The 26,059-nt window shown below is 36.7% G+C and overlaps 1 protein-coding gene across 1 annotated transcript; it reads left to right on the top strand.

Annotated features, from left to right (window-relative positions):
- The first annotated feature begins 1,209 nt into the window (after positions 1-1,209).
- On the top strand, positions 1,210-26,059 carry SLC25A31 (solute carrier family 25 member 31). The gene is made up of 6 exons (XM_047798944.1): positions 1,210-1,470; positions 17,798-17,925; positions 18,610-18,727; positions 19,675-19,829; positions 21,135-21,260; positions 25,134-26,059. Exons 1-6 carry the CDS (start codon positions 1,227-1,229, stop codon positions 25,332-25,334), a joined length of 972 nt encoding a protein of 323 aa, XP_047654900.1. The 5' UTR covers positions 1,210-1,226; the 3' UTR covers positions 25,335-26,059.

Raw genomic sequence — 26,059 nt, 5'->3', positions numbered from 1 at the left:
TGCAACAACACAACCCACTGAGCAAAGCCGGGGTTGAAACTGCATCCTCTGTGTTGGGTTCTTAACCTGCGAGTCACAGCGGGAATTGGGGGGGAGGGGATGGTAAACGAGTTGATATTTTTAAATTTTCTGTTTCAATTTCTGAAATGAATAAATGATGTTAATCTCAATATATAACACAAAAACAAGCTTCTGGGCGTTCTCATTGTAGTGCAGTGGAAACAAACCTGACTAGTATCCATGAGGGCACAGGTTTGATCCCTGGCCTTGCTCAATGGGTCGGGGATCCAGCATTGACAGTGACCTGTGGTGTGGGTCACAGACTCACTCAGCTGGGATCCTGCCTTGCCATGGCTGTGGTGTAGGCTGGCAGGTGCAGCTCTGATTCCACCTGGTAACTTCCATATGTCACCCTAAAAGGCAAAAAACAAAAACAAAAAACAGACACTTCTTTGTGGTCTTCCAGAACAGGCGTTGGTCATCAACCCTCCACATTAGAATTACCTGGTGAATTGACATTCAAATATGGACACCTGAATTCCCTTCTAAAGATTCTGATTTAATGGTCAAGGCCTCAGCCCAAGCATTAAACAAAACAAAACATTGTTCCCGCCCTCATCCCCCTTTGTGCATTCTGGGTTGAACACCACTGCTCTGTATAGAATTACCAATTTAAATAAAATAAAGGGGAAAGAGGGGATGCGATCAGTAAACAGTGCAATCAGTGAGACAGTGACTAACTAGATAAGCGACTCCTACTAAATTAAATGAGCAGAAATGGCAACAATTTCTAATATAAGGTGGAAGGATTACTCTGGGAACTGAAAGTAAACTCGATTAATCCTACACGGTTGGCTTACTGCTCTTAGTTTTGACTGATAAATATCCTTATACAGAACTGGCTCTCCCAGATCCCCTTTCACACTTTCCCAGGCCAGAATCCACGGCGACGCTTGCCTGCTCGCCACAACCAAAGCCTGGCACCTACAGCTGTCAAGACACCGCCACGTGGAGGAGCCACGTGTCGTGGGTCACGTGTCCTGTGCCAGGTGGAGGGAGGCGGTTGGAGGCGCCTGCGCAACTCCCTGCCTACTGGCACGCTGATCTCCCGTTCTGAGCGCCGCTTTCCCGCCAGGAAACCACTGGAGCGGTTTTCGGCTTCTTTTCGTTCTCTCCCGTGCTGGTTTTGAGGTGCTATAGCTTGTTTTTACGTCCATCGTCCCACCATGCAGCGTGAATCTCCGAAAAAGAAGCCGGAGAAGAAGGCGGAGAAACGGATTTTTGACGCCGGGTCCTTTGGGAAGGACTTGCTCGCAGGTGGGGTGGCAGCGGCTGTGTCCAAGACGGCAGTGGCGCCCATCGAGCGGGTGAAGTTGCTGCTGCAAGTGCAGGCGTCGTCCAAGCAGATCAGCCCCGAGGCGCAGTACAAAGGGATAGTGGACTGTCTGGTGCGGATTCCGCGAGAGCAGGGTGCGTACACAAGCTGGTGCCAACCTCTTTCCACGCCGGGTTAGCTGCCCAGAAGAAGGGGTGGGCCGGGAGGGAAAGAGTGCGGGCCATGTGTGTTGGTGGTTTGATTCTTCGCCTTTGTTAATTCAATTTCTTAGCCAGTCTTAGAGGTTCTGCTTTCCAGGGCCAAGAAGGCTTACACGTGACGAGTTCCTTGAGCAGGGAAGACCACCACCTTCTCTTTCCCTAATTTTTCCTTCGTCATGGTAGTTACGCCTCCGTGCACTTGTGCCTGGCCCGGGAGGAAAGTAGTTGACCTCCTAGGACTGGGGGAGAGGCCATTAGGCACTTATCTGTAGGTTAATAGGTGTTTTAAGTTGCTTAAGGTGTGTTTAAATAATACCTAAGAGTTTCAAATATGAAAGAAACAGTCATCTAGTACGTGTTCAGTGAAAAGAGGTTCTGTTTATTCTCAAGAACTACTGAAGTTTAGGGCTGAGGCTAAAAAGTCTGTACAAATTTTAGGGGGATGCCAGAAAAAAAGAAAACTCATTACTAGCAGCAAATAATAATGCAAAAAAATTTAATGCAGTATTTTTAAAAATCAAAACGAATCTGAAAACCCCATGAGCAAAATATAAAAAATTTAAGTAAAGGCGGTCAGTATTAATTTTTCTTTTTGTGTCCGTCTCTGTTTTTAATTAAAATTTTTGATATTTTTGTTCGTCATGGAGTTTTTTCCATTAATATTGAAATGATTTCAAGGAATAAATAATGAAAATGCTTTGTCAACCATTCATTGCCCTCCTATTTCAGAATGGCTCCTAAGTTAGATAAGTTGATAAATTGATCAGAAATCTATAATGCACCCATATAGTTGGATTCCATTGAAAACTCTGTATCAACTTTAAAAAGGAAATAGACCAATTTATTGTGTATTCTGAACAAGAAGTGAAGTGGCTTCAACTCCAGTGCAGTTGTTTCTTTTACTCCTAAGACTAGGGAAGGTTACTCTTCTTCCCATAAAAAAGGATACCCTGTCTGGGGATTTGGTTACAACTTTTTTTTTTTTTTTTTTTTTTTTTTGGCAGCCCCCATGGCATATGGAAGTTCCTAGGGCCAGGGATCGAACCTGCACCACAGCAGCAACACCTCCAGATCCTTAAACCTCTTTGCCGCCAGGGAAATCCTACAACTAGTTTTGACCTGTTGGATGAAGGAGTAGTTAGGGTTGAGGGTAGACTCTTAAGGCATCATCTAAAACTGGATTTGGAATGCCCTATCTGAAGCATAGTTAGTGGTTCACATCCTCCCACATTTATCAGAGCAAGCTTCCTATTTCTCTTAAGAGAAACAGGAGCCTCTTTATAATTTGCTTATCTATTTTAAATATTTAGTCAGGTAAAAAATATTCTGGACAGATTATGCTGACCAATGCTAAGTCATTTTTATATTTTAAATGTTTCTTTAATATTTAAGCCTAAATATATTCAATATGGCTATTGTAAATTGAGGCCATTCAGAATAGTATTCTAAGGAGTTCTGGTTATGGCTCAACAGATTAGGAACCCAGCTAGTGTCCATGAGGATTTGGGTTTGATCCCTGGCCTCTGCTCAGTAGGTTAAGGATCCAGCTTTGCTGCAAGCTTGCAGAGTAAGTTGCAGATGGGCTTGGATCCCAAGTTGCTGTGGCTGTGGTGTAGGCCAGCAGCTGCAGTTCGTAATGGAGCCCTAGCCTGGGAGCTTTTGTATGCCTCAAGTGAGGGAGGCCCTTTAAAAAATATAAAGGGGAAAAAAAAAAAAGGATAGTATTCTGGTCCCTGTTTTCTTTGACTTTCAAAATGAGATGATCATAAGCAGATATTTTAAGACAATGTTTTCTATTACATACAAGACTTTGTATTAATGCACCATGGTATATTCTATGCTAAAAAAAATTAGTAATTCACAACAGGAATAATATTGCCATCTAGGGGCATTTTTGGAAACTTTTAGGGAACTTTCTGTTCAGCATGAAAATATAAGGGTGTATTATCTATCCTTAATTAGAATGATAGGAAAGCAAAATCCAGGGCTGCTAAACATTCTGCTGCTGCTATACATGGCTGGTCTTGCACAACAAAGACTTAATTCTGCAACCAAATGACTCAGATCTCCCACTGGACATTCATATAGCAGTAAAACCTGTTTATGATTATCTAAGCCCAGAAACTATTTCTGATTTACTTATAAACACAAACTGTCTGGAACATAATTTTAGCATATACTGATTCCAGTAATGCAACTACCATGTAAGTAGAAGAAAGATAGTACTTCATTTTGTTCCAAATTTTACTGAGAGTTGTTCATCATTGTGAAAATTCTTTGGTCAGCATCTCTGTGCTATTTAGTCACCACTTACATCATCTGCATTTTTAACTAATGATTTCCTGATAATTGTATATATATACATGTATACATATTTAAGCCCTTTTTTTCAAAATGTCAATGTATGTCTTAAGCACAACTGATTCATTATAAGTGGAAGCAAGCATCTAATTATTTTGTCTATGGTGCGATCATACCTCACCAATCTACTAATTAAAATACATATTATAAATTCCTTTATTTTCTCTTTGTATATAGCAGAGAGGGTTTTATACTGATTTTTTTTTCCAAATTACTGAAAAGGACATTGTCTTTGAATTCTACTTCTAGGTAAAGGAAGCATTGTAAGATACTTATTCTGTATAGAGGACTTGAGCCTGATAGGGTTGAGAATCACTATGCTCGATCATTCTGGAACTTTTCTAGCTTCTGAGACTGTTATTTTCTGAAATTTATCTTCTGACTCTTGGGAAAGTCAAGATATATCGCCATTTCGGTATTCTAAAGTTTCTCTTGTTTTTCACCTTTGCTCTAATTTTACTGGAAAGTTTTCCTTTTTTTAGGTAATATGGAATGAGCATAGGGGACAGTGAACTCGGAAGACACAATTAGATGCTCTCTCACTATCTTCTTATCTCTTTCTTTACAGCTCAAGGAAAGATCTCTATTCTTGCTTTGAAGACAGGTTTAAAACATCTCTTTGGGTGCCTTTTGTCTTTTTAGGGCCACACCCGTGGCATTTGGAGGTTCCCAGGCTAGGGGTCTAATCCGAGCTACAGCTGCTGGCCTATGCCACAGCTCATTTCAACGCTGGATCATTAACCCATTGAGCGAGGCCAGGGATTGAACCTGTCAACTTCATGGTTCCTAGCTGGATTCTGCTGCGCCACGACAGGAACTCCCTGCCTTTCATCTTTTTATAAGCTTTCTTTGACTAATGAAAACTTCTGGATTTATCGTGATGCTATTTTTAAAGATTCACTCCATTCTTTAGTTGGTTTTATGACCTTCCAGCTTTGTATGTGTATCTTTATTTAGTACTGTTTAAACCTTTATTACACAGATAATGCATATTTATGGTAGAAAATTGGAAAATATGGAAAAGCAAAAAGTTTGAAAAATCACTTGCTAACATCACCACAGTTAACATTTTGGTGTCTATGCTATGATTTTTCACTGAGCAAACCATGTATTTGTAAATATATTTTTAATTAATATAATTGTTTTATTTAATACAGTATAACATAGCCTCTTAAAGATATTGTCTATATAGTCTCATTATTAAAAGCCTACCAGAATTCTTTTCTCTTTTAGGTATTCCTGACCATAAATTCGTCAGCTATCTTTAATTGAATTTTTCCCAAAAGTGTTTTTCATCTGAAGGCTAAAGCAGTAAGAGGTTTTTATATCTTGAAGATGATGTTTTGGGGTATGGAAAGAAAATACTAGATATATGCTTTATCTAAATAAAATAGGAAAATAAACTTTACTGACATTTAATAAATGAATTGGCACTGGCACCTCTGGTTAGGCCAAATGTCAGTTACATATCACAGGACATTAAGGCATCCTGAAAAAACAGTAGATGTTACACAGCGTAGAGGGATGACAAGTACCTTTACTCAGTTATTGTGTAATAAACATAATTTATGTTTGCTCAATTAAATGGATTCATAGAAATAAGAAGATGATTTGAATATTTGAAATATAGTCACATATACTGTTTTTAAGAATGAACCTCACCTATGGGTGCTTTGAGATAGTAGCAAATGACAGTGTGAAAACATCATGATTAGCATTAGCAAGATGTCTGAGAATACTATTTTTAAGCATTAAAACAAATGCTCAATTGTCCCCTAATATCCAGAAGCTTTCCCTCACCACCCTATCTAAATAGCCCTTCCTCATTCTCCATTTCCATAAACTATTTTTGTTCTTCTGGTCACCTGATATGTTTATATAATTATTATGGCCACCTGACATATTTGTTCATTGTCTACCTCCCTCACAATGCAAGCTCCATAAGACCAAGAACTTTGTTCCTAGTGCTATCCCCAGTGGGTCTGCAGTGCACTTGGTGCCAAATAAAAGGTTTTTAAATGAAGAATCTTTATTGCATTCTTTAATTGCTCTTTTGGATATGTTTTACAAATGTCTATAACAGGGTAGTTTAGTAGCAAAGGTATATAATTTACTTTTTAAAATATGTACATGTTTGATAATCATGATTACATTTTTGGTCACACAGCACACGGAAGTTCCCAGGCCAGGGATCAAACTTGTGCTATAGCAGTGACAACACTGTATCCTAACTACTAGGCCACCAGGGAACTCCCTACATTTTTTTAACTGATAGGTATACTGTCAAAACATGTTGGAGCCTACTGGTCTAGACTACACAGTTGACCCTTGAACAACATGGATTTAAACTGTGCAGGTCGACTCATACATGGATTTTTTTTTTCAGTAGTAAATACTACGGTACAGCATGGTCCCCAGCTGGTTGAATCCATGGTTAGAGATATGTGGGATCTGGAGGAACCACATATAGGGAAGGCTAACTATAAATTATACTTGGATTTTTTTTTCCACCTTGCATCCGTATGGAAGTTCCTGGGCCCAGAGATCAAACTCCCACCATGGCAGCGACCCAAGCAATGCCGGATCTTTAACCTGCTGCACCCCAAGAGAACTCCTATACTTGGATTTTTGACTACCTCTAATTCTCATGTCATTCACTGGTCAACTTTATACCCAAACATGCCTAGCATTTTCAGTCTTGGCTAGTAAGGTGACCAGTAAATGGCCCAGAAACTTTTCCATTTTCCCAGCAGTTCTATATTAAGTCTTAATTATTTTCCCAGAATTAAGAGGTTATTTTTACTTAGCAATTAAGTCAAAAACTTAGATGTTCTGCTATTAGCAGAGAAATATACCACAATTGTTTTGTTTTGCTCTGTTAATTTTGTGATTATATATGAAGAAACGGTTCTTTTATTCTGTTACTAGAGAGTCAAATACTGCTACATTTGCATCACTCTTTTTCTTGGTTTTATTTTGACCAAAAAATACTACTGTTTTACCTAAAATGGATTTTTACATAGAGGCAATAGAAATTTAATAGCTCTATGTCTGGAGTCACATAGATCTAGAAAGATCTGGAATCAAGTCCCAATATTTCCCTTACTTCATAATCTTGAAATTTTTTTTTTTTTTTTTTTTTGGCTACCTCACTGCATGTGGAGTTCCTGGGCCAGGGATCGAATCCAAGTCAGAGTTGCTACCTACAATGCAGCTATGGTAATGCTAATTCTTTTTTTTTTTTTCTTCTTCTTCTCTTTTTGTCTTTTCTAGGGCTGCACCTGCAGCATATGGAGGTTCCCAGGCTAGGGGTCGAATTGAAGCTGTAGCCACCGGCCTACACCACAGCAACTCGGGACCTGAGCCATGTCTATGACCTACACCATACCTCATGGCAACGCCAGATCCTTAACCCACTGAGCAAGGCCAGGGATTGAACCCACAACCTCATGGTTCCTAGTTAGATTCGTTAACCACTGAGCCATGATGGGAACTCCGTAATGCTGATTCTTAACCCGCATTATAGGACCAGGGATAGAACTCACTGCTGCAGAGACAAGGTCAGTCCTCTTGCGCCACACTGCAAACTCCTGAACAATTTTTATTTAACCTCTCTCAGCATCAATTTCCTCAGTTGTACGGGTATAACAATATTACCTACCTCATATGGTAGTTGTGATGGTTAAATAAGATAATGCCTGTAAAATAAACTCAACCATGTGTCCACTGCATAGTTAGTGTTCAATAAATTTTAACACTTTAACCATTTTGAATACATTCCCAAATTTATAAATGTGTGTTTCTCATGTTCATTTGTAAATGAATGTATTTGGGATAAATGTGCATTACACATGGAGTAGATTTTTATGATCTGCCTAAAAAACCTACATAGTAAATAGTGTACCTAAAGTATAGTTGAAGAAAACCCTGAAACCTGACTCCCAGAAATAATATTTCTACAGAGAATGCTTTCAGGATTCCTCCTCTTTTCACACTTTCCAAGGACCATTGGATCTACTAAAAGCATGATTGATACAGCAAAGAAGGGAATAAAATTTTTAAATGTGATCTATGAGAAAAGAGGCTAAACTAGGTTTTTTTTAACTTGTTATCTGTAGCTTCAGGGAATCCATGAATCCTGTGAAATACATGCAAAAGTATTTCATGTGAGTGAGATTACATTTTTTCAGGAATAACTTATTTAGAGCTGCCAGTTTTCCTGTTATACTTTAAGGATTTATTTTTTTCTAAATTTTCATTGAGACATTGAGAGTTGTCCTCAAGGATTTTTCATGCAAATACAATTTTGCTAGAAGGAATACATTTTTCTTTCGACATTAGCAAGCCCCTTTAGTCATAAATCTGGCCAAGTCTCATGTTAATTTGCAGATGTCTTTATAATCAGAATCTTCCATTTATATTTAGTATATTAGCCATATTTACAGATCTTTATGTGACATATATGACACTCTTTGGGGAAATATTAATTCAATACTGTAATCATAACCATAAAATTATAACTAATGCCTCATAATGTGAAACCCATAATATCTTGGTGCCATCTAGCTGAATCAACTATTTCCAAAGTTACTATTAATATTTCATAACCATGTATAAAATGGGAAGTCTAATACATTTTTGATACATGGCATGTTTTTAAATTCGGTTTATTAGGGTTTTTAAAAGTTTTTTAATATAGTTTTTTTTAATTTATTTGTATAATGATTTTTATTTTTTCCATTATAGCTGGTTTACAGTGTTCTGTCAATTTTCTGTGGTACAGCAAGGTGACCCAGTCACACATTCATGTATATATTGTTTTTTCTCACGTTATCATGCTCCATTATAAGTGACTAGACATAGTTCCCAGTGCTATACAGCAGGATCTCATTGCTTATCCACTCCAAAGGCAATAGTTTGCATCTGTTAACCCCAAATTCCCAGTCCACCCCTTTCCCTCCCCCTCCCCCTTGGCAACCTCAAGTCTATTCTCCATGTCCATGATTTTCTTTTCTGTGGAAAGGTTCACTTGTGCCGTATATTAGTGTCCAGATATGTGATATTAGTTTGTTATTTTTAAAACAAACCATGACTTCAACTTAAAACCCATTTGATCAGATTGGCAATTATCCAACAATATGTTCTCTTTTATCCTTTTAAGATTTACTTTATCCTCTGCTCATACTCTATTTTTTATTTTTAATTTTTTATTTTTTATTGTAGTTGATTTACAATGTTGTCTCAATTTCTGCTGTAGAGCAAAGTAACCCATTTATACATATATGTACATTCTTTTTCAAACATTATGCTCCATCATGTTCCATCACAAATGATTAGATATAGTTCCCTGTGTTAAACAGCAGGATTCCTTTGCTCATCCACTCCAAGGGCAATAGTTTGCATCTGCCAACCCTAAACTCCCAGTCCATCCAACTCCCTCCCCTTCCCCCCTTGGCAACTCCATGTCCCTGAGTTTGTTTCTTTACTGTACATAGGTTCATTTGTGCCATATATTAGATTCCAGATATAAGTGATATCAAATGGTGTTTATTTTTCTTTTTTTTTTTTTGCTATTTCTTGGGCCGCTCCTGCGGCATATGGAGGTTCCCAGGCTAGGGGTTGAATCAGAGCCGCAGCCACCGGCCTACGCCAGAACCACAGCAACGTGGGATCCGAGCCGCGTCTGCAACCTACACCACAGCTCACGGCAACGCCGGATCGTTAACCCACTGAGCAAGGGCAGGGATTGAACCCGCAACCTCATGGTTCCTAGTCGGATTCGTTAACCACTGCGCCACAATGGGAACTCCCCTATTTTTCTCTTTCTGATATCACTTAGCATGAGTCTCTAGTTCCATCCATGATGCTGCAATTGTCATTATTTTGTTCATTTTCATGGGAGTAGTATTCCGTTGTGTATATGTACCACATCTTAATCCAGTTATCTGTCAATGGTGGGTCCCATTGGTTTATTTTTGCTTTTATTTCTATTGCTTTAGGATACTAACCTAAGGAAACATTTATATGTTTGATATCAGAGAATGTTTTGCCTACGTCCTCTTCTGGGAATTTTATGATGTCTTCTCTAATGTTTAAGTCTTTAAGCCATTTTGAGTTTATTTTTGTGCATGGTGTGAGGGTATGTTCTAGTTTCATAGATATACATGCATCTGTCCAGTTTTCCCAACACTACTTGCTAAAGAGACTTTTTCCTACTTTACATTTTGCCTCCTTTGTTGAAGATTAATTGACCATAGGTGTCTGGGTTAACTTCTGGATTCATTTCTGGGTTCTCTATTCTGTTCCATTGGTTTGTATGTCAGTTTTTGTACCACTACCATACTTTCTTGATTACTGTAGCTTCTTTTTTTTTTTTTTCCATCGTTTGTCTTTTTAGGGCTGCACCCGTGGCATATGGAGATTCCCAGGCTGGGGTCTAATCAGAGCTGTTGCTGCCAGCCTATGCCAGAGCCACAGCAACACCAAATCTGAGCCGTGTCTTCGACCTACACCACTGCTCACAGCAACGCCGGATCCTTGACCCACTTAGCAAGGCCAAGGATGGAACCCACAACCTTATGGTTCCTAGTCAGATTTGTTTCTGCTGCGCCTTGATGGGAACTCCTGATTACTGTAACTTTGTCATGTTGCCTGAAGTCTGGGAGAGTTATGCCTCCTGTTTAGTTTTTGTTGCTCAGGATTGCTTTGGCAGTTCTGGGTCTTTTATGGTTCCATATAAATTTTTGGATTGTTTGTTCTAGTTCTGTGAAAAATGTCATAGGTAATTTGGTAGGGATTGCATTGAATCTGTAGATGGCTTTGGTGAGTATGGCCATTTTTAATATAGTAAGTCTTCCAACCCGGGAGCATGGAATATCTTTCCATTTCTTTGAATCCTCTTTAATTTCCTTGATTAATGTTTTATAGTTCTCAGCATATAAGGCTTTCACCTCCTTGGTCAGGTTTATTTCTAGGTATTTAATTTTGGGGAGTGCGATTTTAAAAGATATTGCATTTTGGTATTCCTTTTTAATTTTTTTATTTTATTTTATTTTTTTGCTTTTTAGGACCTCATTTGTGGCATATGGAGTTTCCCAGGCTAGGGGTCTAATCAGAGCTACAGTTGGCGGCCTCTACCACAGCCACAGCAATGCCAGATCTGAGCATGTCTGCAACCTACACTACAGCTCATGGCAACACTGGATCCTTAACCCACTGAGTGAGTCCAGGGATCTAACCAACAACCTCATGGTTCCTAGTGGGACTTGTTTCTGCTGCGCCGTGACGGGAATTCCTCTATTTTGGTATTCCTTTTTTAATATTTCATTGTTTAGTGTATAGAAATACAACTGATTTCTGAATGTTAATCTCATATCCTGCTACTTTGCTGAATTCGTTGATTAATTCAAGTAGCTTTTGTGTGGAGTATTTAGGGGTTTTTGTATATAGTATCATGTTATCTGCATACAGTGACAGTTTTACCTCTTCTCTTCTAATGTGGATACCTTTTATTTTTTTTGTTTGTCTGATTGCTGTGGCTAGGACTTCCAATACTATGTTGAAGAGAAGTGGTAAGAGTGGGCATCCTTGTCTTATTCCAAATTGTAGCGGGAAGGCTTTCAGCTTTCCTCCACTGAGTAATATATTTGCTGTGGGTTTGTCATAAATGGTTTTGATTAAGTTAAGGTATGTCCCCTCTATACCCACTTTGGTTAACAGTTTTTATCATGAATGGATGTTGGACTTTGTCAAATGCCTTTTCTGCAGCTATTGAGATGATCATGTGCTTTTTGACTTTTCTTCTGTTAATGTGGTGTATGATGTTGATTGATTTGCATATGTAGAACCATCCCTGTGAACCTGGGATGAATCCCACTCGGAGGTGGTGTATGATCTTTTTGATATGTTGTTGGATTCGGTTGGCTAAAATTTTGTTGAGACTTTTTATGTCTATATTCATGAAAAATATTGGCCTATAATTTTCTTTTTGGTGGTATCTTTGTCTGGTTTTGGTATTAGGGTGATGGTGGCTTCATAGAATGTCTTTAGAAGTGTTCCTGCTTCTTCAGCCTTTTAGAGAAGTTTAAGGATAGGTATAAGTTCCTCTTTGTATGTTTGGTAGAATTCTCCTGTGAAGCCATCTGGTCCTGGACTTTTATTTGTAGGGAGTGTTTTTATGACATATCCCATTTCATTTCTAGTGGTTGGTCTGTTCAGTTGATCTGTTTCTTCTTGATCCAGTTTTGGCAGGCTGTATGTCTCTAGAAAGTTGTCCATTTCTTCTAGGTGGTTGGATTTGTTGGCATATATTGTTCATAGTATTCTCTCTTTTTTTTTTTTTTTTTGTATCTCTGCAAGTATCCATTGAGATTTCTCCTTTTTCATTTCTTATTTTGTTTATTTGGGCTTTTTGTCTCCTCTTCTTGGTGAGTCTGGCCAGAGGTTGGTCAATTTTTTTTTAACCCTTTCAAAGAACCAGCTCTTAGTTTTATTGATTTTTTTTCCTGTTTCTTCAATGTCTATTTTATTCATTTCCTCTCTGATCTTAATGATTTCCTTCTGCTCACGTAGGTTTTTATTCTTTTTCTCTCTCTCCGTTTTTTTTTTTTTTTTTTGGTCTTTTTAGGGCCACTCCCACAGCATTTTTTTAAATTCTTTTAGGTGGTAGGTTAAGTTGCTGATTTGAAATTTTTCTTTTCTGAGAAAGGCCTGTATTGCTATTGAACTTCCCTCTAAGCATTGCTTTTGCAGCATCCCATAGATTTTGAATGGTTGTGTCTTCATCATCATTTCTCTTGAGGTATTTTTAAATTTTCCCTTTGATTTCCTTGTTTTCCCATTGGTTTTTTTAGTAGCATGTTGTTTAGTCTCAATGTTGTCATTTTTTTCTCATTTCTTTTCCTGTGGTTGACTTCTAGTTTCATTCCATTGTGGGCAGAGAAGATACTTGAAGTAATTTCTATCCTCAAATTTGTTGAGGTTGGTTTTGCACCCCAGTATGTGGCCAATCCTTGAGAATGTTCCATGTGCACTTGGAAAGAATGTATATTCTGATTTTTTTGGATTTAATGTCCTGAAAATATCATCTAAGTGTAATTTTTCTATTGTGTGATTTAGGATATCTGTTGCCTTATTGATTTTCTCTCTACAGGATCTGTCCATTGATGTGAGTGGGGTGTTAAAGTCTCCTACTGTTGTTGTATTCCCATTAATTTTTCTTTTTATGTGTGTTAGTATTTGTTGTATGTATTTGGGTGCTCCTATTTTAGAGGCATATATATTGACGATTATAATATCCTCTTCTTGAATGTTTCCTTTTATCATTAAATAGTGTCCTTCTTTACCTTTCTTTATGGCCTTTATTTTAAAGTTTATTTTGTCTGATATGAGTATTGCAACTCCTTCTTTCCTGTCTTTTCCATTCACATGAACTATCTTTTTCCATCCCCTTACCTTCAGTCTGTATGCGTCCTTTGCCCTAAGGTGAATCTCTTGTAGGCAGCATATTGTAGCATCTTGTTTTTTTATCCAGTCTACTGCTCTCTGACTTTTGATTTGAACATTCAGGTAATTACTAAGGTAATTATTGGAACATTCAGGTAATTATTAAGGTAATTATTGATAAATATGTATTTATTACCATTATAAACCTTGTTTTCCAGTTGATTTTATGTTTCTCCTCTGTTCCTTTTTTGTTGTTGGATGATTTATTTTATGCTTATTTCCTCTTCTTTTTAATATTTGCGAATATATTATTTGTATTTGATTTGTGGTTGCACTGTTTTTAGTATGTTAACCCCTTCCTATATCTGTTTTAGCCTGATGATCATATAGGCTCAAACACGTTCTTTAAAAAATGAGTCTAGATTTTATTACTTTCCTTTCCCACATTTTATGTTTTTGATGTCCTTTTTAAAACATCTTCATGTTTATCCTTTTGTTGTTTCTTGTGTTTATTGTCACTTTTAAAATAGTTTTTTTCCCCTTCCCTTTTAGATCTGTATATTGGCTTATTTAAGTGATTGCTTTCCAATTGTGATTTCCTTCATCCTGTTTCTTCTTACTTCCTTTTTGCTTAAAGGAGCCCTTTTAGTATTTCTTTTAGAATGGGTTTAGTATTGCTGTATACTTTTAAATTTTTCTTTGTTTTTGTTGTTGGAGAAATTCTTTATTTCTCCATATTTTTTCTCTGTGCCAACCTCATGGTTCCTAGTCAGATTCGTTTCTGCTGCACCAAGACAGGAACTCCCTGAATCAGATACTTGTAATCCTAGTTTACAGAATACTCAGAACTGGTCTCCACACAGCCACCCCTGGTCTTCTCCCTGGAACTGATCTCTGACCTCTGGAGTCTGTGTCTCAGCACCCAGTCCCCTCGAGGTTCTCAGTCTGTGGTGTGCCATGAGGTGATACCAGTGTTCTATGCGGCTCTCTCTCTGCTCTGCCTTCCTGTCTAACTGCTGTGCTTTTCTTCAAGACCTTGAGGTCCCCCCATTTTGGCTGATCTCCCTGTCAGTTAAGTGGCTTCTGGGGTGTGGATTCCTTTCCTCTTTCAAAGCTCCCTCTCAGGAGTACTAGTCCCATCCTGATTCCTGTCTCTCTCTCTCTCTTTTTCCTTTTGTTCTACCCAGTTACAGGGAGGGTTTCTTGCCCTTTTTGGAGGTTTAAGGTCTTATGCCAGCATTCAGTAGATGTTCTGTGCAAATCGTTCTACATGCAAATGGGTTTTTTTTTTTTTTTGATATGTGTGGGAGAATATGAGCACCATGTCTTACTCCTCCAGCCTCTTGATCCCACCCACACTCTATTATTATGTTGTTATATTTTGCTACTATAAACCATGGTCTAGAAAGTCAAATCTTACTCTTCAATATCATTTACAACGTCATTTTTTACATTATACATTTCTCTTCCACAGGTCTGACCTCAGAAAATACGGCTACTTAACTAGTTATTAAATGTTTTTATTAACTATGAAGAACTTAAACGTTACTAAAAATATCTCCAAAAAATAGATTCACCAACCTCCCTCAGTAATTCAGTGTGGCCATAACTACCAAGAAATATTCCTTTATAATTTGCTTACATTTCTCATGTTTTAAGATATTTATTTTGCTTCCATTAAAGAAAAATTGTTGGCCTTTCTTAGTAGAGAAAATATGTGCATGATTAAAGTATATATAGAAAAGTATTATACCTAAGGGAGTTATTGAGTCAGATTGATTGAGTTTGAATCCTGAGTGACACTGGGCAAGTTACTTAACCAATTTCTCTGTGTCCTAGAAGTTGTTTTTAGCTCATTTCTTCATATTTAATGGAGAAACTAATAATACCTACCTAATAGGTGATTTTGAGGATTAAATGAATAAAAAGAAGTCCCTAGAAATTAGTATTTGAGTTCCTGTCATGGCTCAATGATAACAAACCCAACTAGAATCCATGAGGATGCAGGTTCGATCCCTGACCTCACTCAGTGGATTAAGCATCTGGTGTTGCCGTGAGCTGTGGTATAGATCACAGACAGGCTCAGACCTGCCATTAAAGTGGCTGTAGTGTAGGCTGGCAGCCGCAGCTCCGATTTGACCCCTAGCCTGGGAACTTTCATATGCTGCAAATGCAGTCCTAAAAAGCAAAAAAAAAAAAAAAGAGAGAGAGAGAGAGGGAAAGAAATTTAAAAATTAGTATTGTTGTTTTTGTTAATATTACCTCAAAATTGTTTAGTAATCCTTTTTTTTAAGAGAACTTTATCATGTTTTAATAATTTTAGCACTTCTCTAAGATTTGTTTCTCCAGAAACCCATACCTGAATAGAGCTATGGAAACATAAAACTTGATTCTAAATCCTGGTTATAATTTATTTTTCTTTCCTTCTTTTTTTTTTTTTTTTTTGGCTGCACTCACTGAATGGGGAAGTTCCTGGGCCAGGGTTTGAACTTGCTCCACAGCAGTAACAATTCTGGATCCTTAACCCCACTGAGCCATAAAGAACTCTGTAAATCCTGGTTATATTTTTTTTAATTAAAAAAGTTTCAGTTCATGCATGAGTAAAACGAGTATCACAGGAGAACCTATATCATAACCATAGCGTGATGATTAAATGAAATGTACACATACAGTCTTTGCTAGTGCCTGGCACATATAAATGCTCAGAAATTCATAGCTATCACCATTACATGTTAAATATTCTAGTAATTTATGTCTACAACTGAATGCCTGGTAACTGAATCAGTTGTGAGTGCTGAGAAGATTATTTCTTAGATATTAAATACACTAAATATTAAATATACTTTTTAATCATCTTTGTGCAACTGCTTTTTTTTTTTTTGTCTTTTTGTTGTTGTTGTTGTTGCTATTTCTTGGGCCGCTCCCGCGGCATATGGAGGTTCCCAGGCTAGGGGTTGAATCGGAGCTGTAGCCACCGGCCTACGCCAGAGCCACAGCAACGCAGGATCCGAGCCGTGTCTGCAACCTACACCACAGCTCACGGCAACGCCGGATCGTTAACTCACTGAGCAAGGGCAGGGACTGAACCCTCAACCTCATGGTTCCTAGTCGGATTCGTTAACCACTGCGCCACGACAGGAACTCTGCAACTGCTTTATATTCAGCTTAGGATTCACCAATATTCAGTGTTTTTTTCCCACAAAGTATATTTATTTATTTAACCTGTGACTGTCTTTCCCTCTGTGTAAACACCTAATCTAACTTTCAGTTCCTAATCACTAGGCCAGTCAACTGAAATTATTTTCATTTGAATTTTTATCTTTAGATAACTGGTTCTGAGTATTCTGTAAGCTAGGATTACAAGTATCTGATTCAGGGAGTTCCTGTCTTGGTGCAGCTGAAACAAATCCGACTAGGAACCATGAGGTTCTAGGTTCCATCCCTGGCCCTGCTCAGTGGCTTAAAGATCTGGCCTTGAAATAGCAACAACAACAACAACAACAACAAAGACAAAAATAAAATAAAATAAAATAATTTTTAAAAAAAGATCTGGCCTTGCTGTGAGCTGTGGTGTAGGTCACAAATGAGGCTCAGATCTAGTGTCGGCTCGGATCCAGTGTTGCTGTGGCTCTGGTGTAGGCTGGCAGCAACAACTCCAATTAGATCCCTAGCTTGGGAACCTCCATATGCCTCAGATGCAGCCCTAAAAAAGACAAAAGACAAAAAATGAAAAAAAGGAAGAAGAATCTTATTCAGAGTAGTAGGGTCAAACTATCTTTAAAAACAAATATGGGTAAAAAAAAATATGGTTCTTAAAGAACTAGCCTGTTGTATTCTAGGGCAGCTATCAGTTATAAAGGCAGCTCTGAATTATCAGTGTAACACAAAGACTCAATTATAATGTTTGGTCTATCCATGGAGATTTGAAGTCAGAAGATTATTGACCTTGAAAGTTTCCTTCTGTCTCTCCATCATATCTCTGGAAACTGCTTTGAACTGAAAATTGGTTCCTTTTTTGGCTACATTTTAGAACATAAAGATAAGACTCTTATCCCTTTCTCATCCTAAGGAGTATGTGTACAAAACAGATTTGTTCCCCTACCCATGTCACCATAGGAATTATATTTTATGATTTGGGAATGAGGCTAAGGGTTACTAGCTTCCCTGACAAATATTGTAGTAAGCTCTGTTTTTCTACTGGTAAAGAGCCCTATATTCAACTGATAATGCTTGCCTAGGTTTTTTAGGTATTCAAGGCTTCTTAATGGAAATTAACATAATTGGAATGGTGTACATGGAGTTAACACTACCTTTTTCTTCAATTGGAGACATATGTAAACTTTATGTTTTTTCTCATGAGAACGGGTGTGAGTTTTAGTTCAAAAAACCATGTTTGTTAAAACAATAGTAATTATTTAATAGTACAAGTTTATATTCATTATGTTTTCTTTTGTAGGTTTCTTCAGTTATTGGCGTGGCAATTTGGCAAATGTTATCCGGTATTTTCCAACACAAGCTCTAAACTTTGCTTTTAAAGACAAATATAAACAACTTTTCATGTCCGGAGTTAATAAAGAAAAACAGGTAATTTTTTAGTTTAATTTATTATTTTTTTTAATTGAATGAAAGATTCTTTAAATTCTATAGTGATTTTCAATTTTCAAAAGTTTCATACATGGTTTCATATAATCCCATAATAACCTTTCTTTTCTCCCTCTTCCCTTTCCCCACTGGTAACCACTGGTTTGTTCTTTGTATATGTGAGTCTGCTTCTTTTTTGTTTTATTCACTAGTTTGTTGTATTTTTTAGATTTCACATATAAGTAATATCATACAGTATTTGAGCTTCTCTGCTGACTTATTGCACTTAGCATAATGCCCTCCAAGTCCATCCATGTTGCTGCAAATGGCAGCCTTCACAGATACCTAACATTTTAGTCATAACTAATATATATCATTAATAAGAAAAAGAACACAGTCTAGAGAGCTGATTATTTTCTATGGCCTCTTTTGCTAATTTTGGCTACTTTTACTGGAGAATATTGAAATATCTTCAAATTTTAATATGTCAGCATTGAAGCTGTGAATCTCTCAGATACCTGCTAAGAAGCAAAGGCTACATGGACATGAAGTATTTTGAATAATATTATATGTGTTATTATAGATATTTACTTTATAAAAGCTTGTAAATCTGGCTTTATACAAATAAGAATTTTAAAAAATCAGATGCTATAGTTTAATAACCACTTTTTAATTAATATGTTTCAGTTCTGGAGGTGGTTTTTGGCAAACCTGGCTTCTGGTGGAGCTGCTGGGGCAACATCCTTATGTGTAGTATATCCACTAGATTTTGCCCGAACCCGATTAGGTGCTGATATTGGAAAAGGTACAGGATTTTTAGAACTCTTCGTGTTTTGAACACTGTATTATTTATTGTAGAGTTATGCATGTAACAACAGTGTTGGATGCAGTCTAAAATTTTTATTCTCAACCAAGTAGTAAATCTCACGGCAATGCCAGATTATTAACCCACTGAGCAAGGCCAGGGATCGAACCCACATCCTCATGGATACTGATTGGGTTCATTACCACTGGGCCACGAGGGGAACTCCCAATCTTAATTGTCTTTAAATGGATGAGAAGAGGAGTTCTGTCATGGTGCAGTGGAAATGAATCCAACCAGGAACCATGAGGCTGTGGGTTCGATCCCTGGCCTTGTCCAGTGGGTTGGGGGGTCTGGCGGTGCTGTGAGCTGACGAGTAGGTCGCAGACACAGCTTGGATCTGGCATTGCTGTGGCTGTGGCATAGGCCAGCAGCTACAGCTCTGATTCAACCCCTGGCCTGGGAACCTCCATATGCCGAGGGTGCAGTCCTAAAAAGACCAAAAAAAAAAAGATGAGAAGATTTTGATTTGTGCCTTTTTTGTTAGGAATTTTTTTTTGTCTTTTTTTTTTTTTTTTTGCCTTTTCTAGGGCCACTCCCATGGCATATGGAGGTTCCCAGGCTAGGGTCGAATCAGAGCTGTTGCTGCTGGCCTATGCCACAGCCACAGCAATGCCAGATCCAAGCCGCGTCTGCAACTTACACCACAGCTCATTGCAATGTCAGATCCTTAACCCACTGAGTGAGGCCAGGGATTGAACCTGCAACCTCATGGTTCCTAGTTGGATTCGTTAACCACTGAGCCACGACGGGAACTCCCATGTTAGAAATATTTTTGCATGTCAGTTCCAGATAATTTAGATCTGTAAAATGTTTAATTAATTTACTTTGATTAAACCATTTATCTGATATGTAATGTAGCTAATAAATTTTATATGGCTTTATTTTAGGTCCTGAAGAGCGACAATTCAAGGGTTTAGGTGACTGTATTGTGAAAATAGCAAAGTCAGATGGAATTGTTGGTTTATACCAAGGGTTTGGTGTTTCAGTTCAAGGCATCATTGTATACCGAGCCTCATATTTTGGAGCTTATGACACAGTTAAGGTAATTTGGTGCTGTAACTAGTCTTAATTAAGTAAATGATTTGTTTCTTTTTATTGTTCTAATTAGTAATATGTTCAGCAGATATGCTTATTTTTAATTATATCAAAATAAATAAAGTAAGAAATCTTATAGCATTCTGCTTAATTATGACTCTGCTATAACCCAATTAAATCACAACTATGTTATAGATCTGACCTTGGATATAAAGAATAAACACAAAGATTCAGTTTTTGTGCTGTTTACACTGAAAGACCCAAAGAGAAAATATGCTAATTAGGTTTACTTCATAATTAAATCTTTGCTATATAGGAAGATATCTCCTAGCAGTTATGATTTTATATTCACCTTATCTACATACATATTATCAGTTTACTATCATCATTGGAAAGTAAGCAAGGCATGAGCAATTAGTTAAATGTAATAAAGCTAATATAGCTCAGTTATCTATTGGGTATTGTCAGATTCTGTATTGTACTCTCTGGGTTGTTCTGCAATTTGCTTTTTCATTTCAGATTTTAATAGCATTTCCATAAAGTAGGAAAGAGAAAGATTATAGTAATAGCTACCATTTTTTGAGCTATCACTTAGTTTTGGGAACCTTGTGAAGTACTTTAAATCCTTACAGTGTTCTAGAATAGCTTTTAATACATCCCATGTTAAAGATAAATAACCTGGGAATGGCTAAGTAATTTATTTAAATGTCAAGCACAAATCCCATGCTCTTAATCTCTACATCATAATGCTTCTTAAAAGAAGCAATGAAATTAATATGAGTATTATTTACTAAATAAGATTAAAACTGTTTATTCTCCCTCTGCTTTTCTCTGTTATCACCTGTAGTAGTTGTGAAATTTAAGAATGTTTCTTCACTAGCTTAGAGCTTTAAAGCTGCTCTAATATCATCTTTTAATATCAAATATCATCTTTTAATAACAACAGGTAGTCTTTCATATTTTCCAACTCTATGAGGAAGAATCGAGGAAGAACCAACAAGAACTTTTTGGTCACTGGCAGCTATCTCCCCTAGTGTTTAGTGCCTTTAAGAACAAATTTCCCGTGATAGAAAATATGCTATTTTTTTTCAAATATGCTTTTAAAATATAGCCGAGCGTGGGATTCTCCTTTCTTATTGATCTCCTGCTACTATTTTGGTCTTTCCACATTAAATCCAACTTTTTAACTGCATTGTACTATAATTGAGTCCTCTTTTGTGTATTTGTAGAATTATCCTTTGACTTAAGGATATTTTGACTTAAAAGATATTTTGGAAATTTAGATGGTTAGTTGATAATGTTTCTTTCCTAGGGCTTGTTACCAAAACCAAAGGAAACCCCTTTTCTTATCTCCTTTTTCATTGCTCAAGTTGTGACTACATGCTCTGGAATACTGTCTTATCCGTTTGACACAGTTAGAAGACGCATGATGATGCAGGTATTTTTTTTTTTTTTTGGTTGTAAGCTTAATTGAGGTTTCTAGTATCTCTGATATCCAGGTCTAATTTATTAAAATTTTAGAGAAATTTTGGGTCAAATGCATAAGCCATTTGTTTTACTTACTAAAATAAATGTATAGTGTGTTCTATCTTATATTCTTTCCTATTCCCAAAAAAGCCATCATCCAGCAAAATTTCTTCCATTTCTATCAGAACAAAAATGTCTTTCACTCCTGCAGTATGTTAGTGGATATTGTTTGATGAGCATGTGTCTACCTTAACTGAATATTAGATTAAGTAGAATATGCCCAGTCACATGCCAGTGACATATGTAATCATTTGTTGTAGTATATTTTAATAAAAGTAAGTAATATTTAACTCCAAGGATGAAAACTTGTTTACAATGATATATGTTCTAAATATAAATCTGCAAACCAAAATTTTCTTAGGCTCCATTGATGTTACTTATTACATTCATTCATTCATTCATTCATTCATTCAGCAAATATTGAATGCATAAATCATCAAGCTATGGTGACATAAATAAAATAAGGCAGAACATGCATCCAAATTCATAGCATAGTATTGAAGGCATACCGTTAATGGTTTAAATAGAAATGTGTGTAAGTTCCAGGAATGCAGTAGTGCACGGGTGCTCAAATGCTTAAAGTGACCAGGTATGGCCTTTTGGAGAGCTGTATCTCAGTAAATAGGCTTTTTCTCCAGGCAGTGAGAGAATATTCTCAGCAGAGGGGAAAAACATACCTAGAGGGATGGCTTGAGAAGTAGTTCAGTATATCCATATGATGAGTTTCATGGGGGCAAGTGGAAATAATGGGGCTAGAAAGCTATATTTATTATGTTCAGGAAATGTCCTAAGCATTTTACACTTTAAATCATTTACTTCTCCAGACAATGCTGTGAGGTATGGTTACTAAGATTATTCTCATTATCTTTTACAAAATGGTCCTGGAAGAACCCAGTGAGCTACCTGAAAGAGTAAAGCATATCTAACCACCTGTTACATCATTCATGGACTATCCTTAAAGTTGTTCTTTTTACATCTGTGTATCTTTTTTTTTTTTTTTTGTCTTGTTGTCTTTTTAGGGCCACACCCCTAGCATATGGAGGTTCCCAGGCTAGGGGTCCAATTGGAGCTGCAGCCACTGGCCTATACCACAGCCACAGCAATGTGGGATCCGAGCTGCGTCTGCAACCTACCCCACAGTTCACAGCAATGCCAGACCCCTCAACCCACTGAGCAAGGCCAGGGATTGAACCGCAACCTCATGGTTCCTAATCTTGGATTTACTTCCACTGCGCCACGATGGGAACTCCTGTTTCTCTTCTTATAAGGATGGTCATACTGGATTTGGGCCCACCCTAACAAGCTCATTTAAATTTAATTATCTTTATAAAGATTTTGTCCCCAAATATAGTCACTTTTGGAGCTTCTGGGATTAGGACTTCAATATATGTGTTTTGTGGGGAAGCAATTTATAACTGTATTCTTTAAATTTTGTATTTTTATTTTATATCCCACAACTTTAAGCCCTATTACAAAACCCTAATGTATATGTATAGTTTTCAAAGTTTTTTTCTTTTACACAGGTATATAATCTGCAATATTACCAAGTTTTTCCCCCTTCTTTGTCAATTCATATTCCTTTTATTCTTTTTCTTGTCTTTCTGCACTGGTTGAGATCTCTGATTCAGTGTTACATTAAAGAAGTCATAATTGACAACCTTGTTTTGTTCCTAATCTTACCAGGAATGCTTTCAGTATTACAAAGTTTAATGTTAGCTGTGGGTTTTTGTAGTTATCCTTTATCATGTTGTGGCTGTTCCTTTCTGTTTTGGATTACAGTAATTTTTAATCATGAATGGTGGTCATGCTTTTCCATATCAAGATAATCATATTTTCTCTTTTTATATGGTAATATATTACATTACACTAATCTATTTTCCAGAGCTAAAACAACCTGGGATAAATCCATCTTGGTCACAATGTATTGTGTTTTGAATTCCTTGCTGGATTTGTTTTGCCTTTTGGTTTTGGTTTTGGTTTTGGTTTTGGTTTTGCTTTTTAGGGCCACACCTGCGGCATGTGGAGGTTCCCAGGCTAAGGGTCTAACTGGAGCTACAACTGCCAGCCTAAGCCAGAGCCACAGCAACACAGGATCCAAGCCACGTCTGCAACCTACACCATAGCTCACAGCAATGCCAGATCCTTAACCCACTGAGCAAGGCCAAAGATCGAACCCACAACCTCATGGTTCCTAGTTGGATTTGTTTCCACTGTGCCACGAAGGGAACTCCACTTTTGCCATTTTTTTATACAGGATTTTTGTATGCACAGATTTTGTGACGTTAGCTTGTCATTTTTCCTTCTTGTATTATCCTAGTCTAATTTTGGTATCAGGCCTATGCAAGACATAAAATATGTTGGGGAATTATCTTCCTATTTTTCTCTTCTCTGGAGTGATTCCTGTGAGATTGGATTTAGATGTTCATTAAGGAAGTCCCATTGTGACTCTGTGGGTTAAGAATCCGACATAGTATCTGTGAGGATGTGGGTTCATTCCCAGCCTCATTCAGTGGGTTAAGGATCCAGTGTGGCTGTGGCGTAGGTTGGCAGCTGTAGCTTCAATTCAACTCTAGCTGTAGCTTTGATTCAACTCCTAGCCTGAAAACTTCCATATGCTACAGGTGTGTCCATAACAAGAAAAAAATATTTTAAATAATAAAAATAAATAAATGTTTTAAAATGTTCATTGAATGTGTAGTAGAACTTGCATATAAAGCCATTTGGACATGTGATTTTCTAATTTATGAGAAGATTTTCAACAAATGATTGAATTTCTTTAATGAATTTAGTATTATTGTAATTTTTTTCCTATTCTTGTGGTAAATTATACTTTTAAGGAATTTATCCATTTCTTCTGAGTTTCAAAATAATTGTAAAGTTCATAATATGATCTTGCTTTCTTAATTTCTGGGTCATCTGCAGTAATGTTACCCTTGCCACTTCTAGTAATTTGGGGGCCTTTTGTTTTTCCTGAAACAATGTTTCCAGAAATTTGTCAAGGTATTTCAAATAACTAACTTTTGACTCTTTCGCTTTCTCTTGCATTTATTGTCTATTTCTTTATTTCTCATGATTAAATTTACCACTCACAATGCATCTTACAAATTTAGTTTGGGAATTGTGTGGCTATTATTAGATTTTAAATATTTTCTAATATGTGTTTTTCTTAATATCCAGACATAATATTTTATAGTTATCTTTTTTACCATTGATTTCTCATTCAATTTCAGTGTGGTTAGAGGATTAAATCATGGTATGTGATGCCATCTTTTATTTTATTTTATTTATTTATTCATTTATTTATTTATTGTCTTTTTTAGGGCCACACCCTTGGCATGTGGAGGTTCCCAGGCAAGGGGTCAAATCAGAGCTGTAGCTGCCGGCCTACGCCACAGGCACAGCAGTGTGGGATCCGAGCCCTGTCTTCAACCTACACCACAGCTTACAGCAGTGTGTGTCCTTCATCTATTGAGTGAGGTCAGGGATTGAACCTGAGTTCTCATAGATACTAGTCGGGTTTGTTAACTGCTGAGCCATGAAGGGAACTCCTGTGATGCCATCTTTTAAAATTTGTTAAGCCTAATGTGTGTATGCCTGAAAAGTATGAATATTCTTTTATATAGTATATATTATATTATCAGTGAGTGCAATACTCAATATAGGACCAGTAACTCAACATACTTAACACAATGTTAATTTTAATGTGTCTTTAGTGCTGAATAAAATCTGTATTAAGATAAAATATATTAAGATAATGGCAAACTATTTGTGTTTCTTTATATAGAGTGGTGAGACTGAACGGCAATATAAAGGAACTTTAGACTGCTTTGTAAAGATATACCAACACGAGGGAATCAGTGCCTTTTTTCGAGGTGCCTTCTCAAATATCCTTCGTGGTACAGGGGGTGCTTTGGTGTTGGTGTTATATGATAAAATTAAAGACTTCCTTAATATTGATATTGGAAGTAGTTCATCAGGAGATTAATTTGAGAAATGCATATAGTTAACTTTTAAACATACAATTACATAGCTGCCATTTCTGTACATTTTGAGAGTGTGTTATTTTTGTCAGTATTTTCTTAAAGTGCTAATGCTGTGATAAAGCATAGGCTTTTTTCAAGGATTTAAACACTAAAAATCAGATAAATGTGGTTTCCTTCCTCCTTAGACTCAAACTATTTTAATGACACATTTTACTTATTATAAGAGGTACATGTTATTCTATTAAATTTTTTTCTTTTGTGATAAAAATTAAAATATATAATCTGAAATCTAAGAAATGGAACATCTTTTAAAATGGTATTCTTTTAATATAATTGTCTCCCCATCTTTTAAAATCATATGATATGACAAATATTTCTTAAAAGCTTATTAGGGGATGTCATCATGATATCTGTGATCTGGTAAGCTTTCTACATTTGTATTAAAGCATTTCAGGTATTACTATGTATAGTGTTTATGGTATCATATAGCTTTTGGTAAGCACAGATTCTAGATCTGATCATAAAGAAATTGATAATGACTTCAATGACACTTTAAACCTGTAGTTAGAAAGTAAAAATATAAAAATGACCTATCCGCTAACTTTTATCTTTAAAATAAATAAAATCTTGCTTATGTGACTATATCTTGAAACAAAAAATACCCCCTTGAAAATTACTTTGTGTACTTTATATTGATGATAATAAAGGAAGCTTAAAGTTTATATCT

This window comes from Phacochoerus africanus, chromosome 10, assembly GCF_016906955.1.
Source record: "Phacochoerus africanus isolate WHEZ1 chromosome 10, ROS_Pafr_v1, whole genome shotgun sequence".
Classification (NCBI taxonomy): domain Eukaryota; kingdom Metazoa; phylum Chordata; class Mammalia; order Artiodactyla; family Suidae; genus Phacochoerus; species Phacochoerus africanus.
The sequence above is the reverse complement of the archived record's forward strand: the minus strand, read 5'-3'. Positions and strand labels throughout refer to the sequence as shown.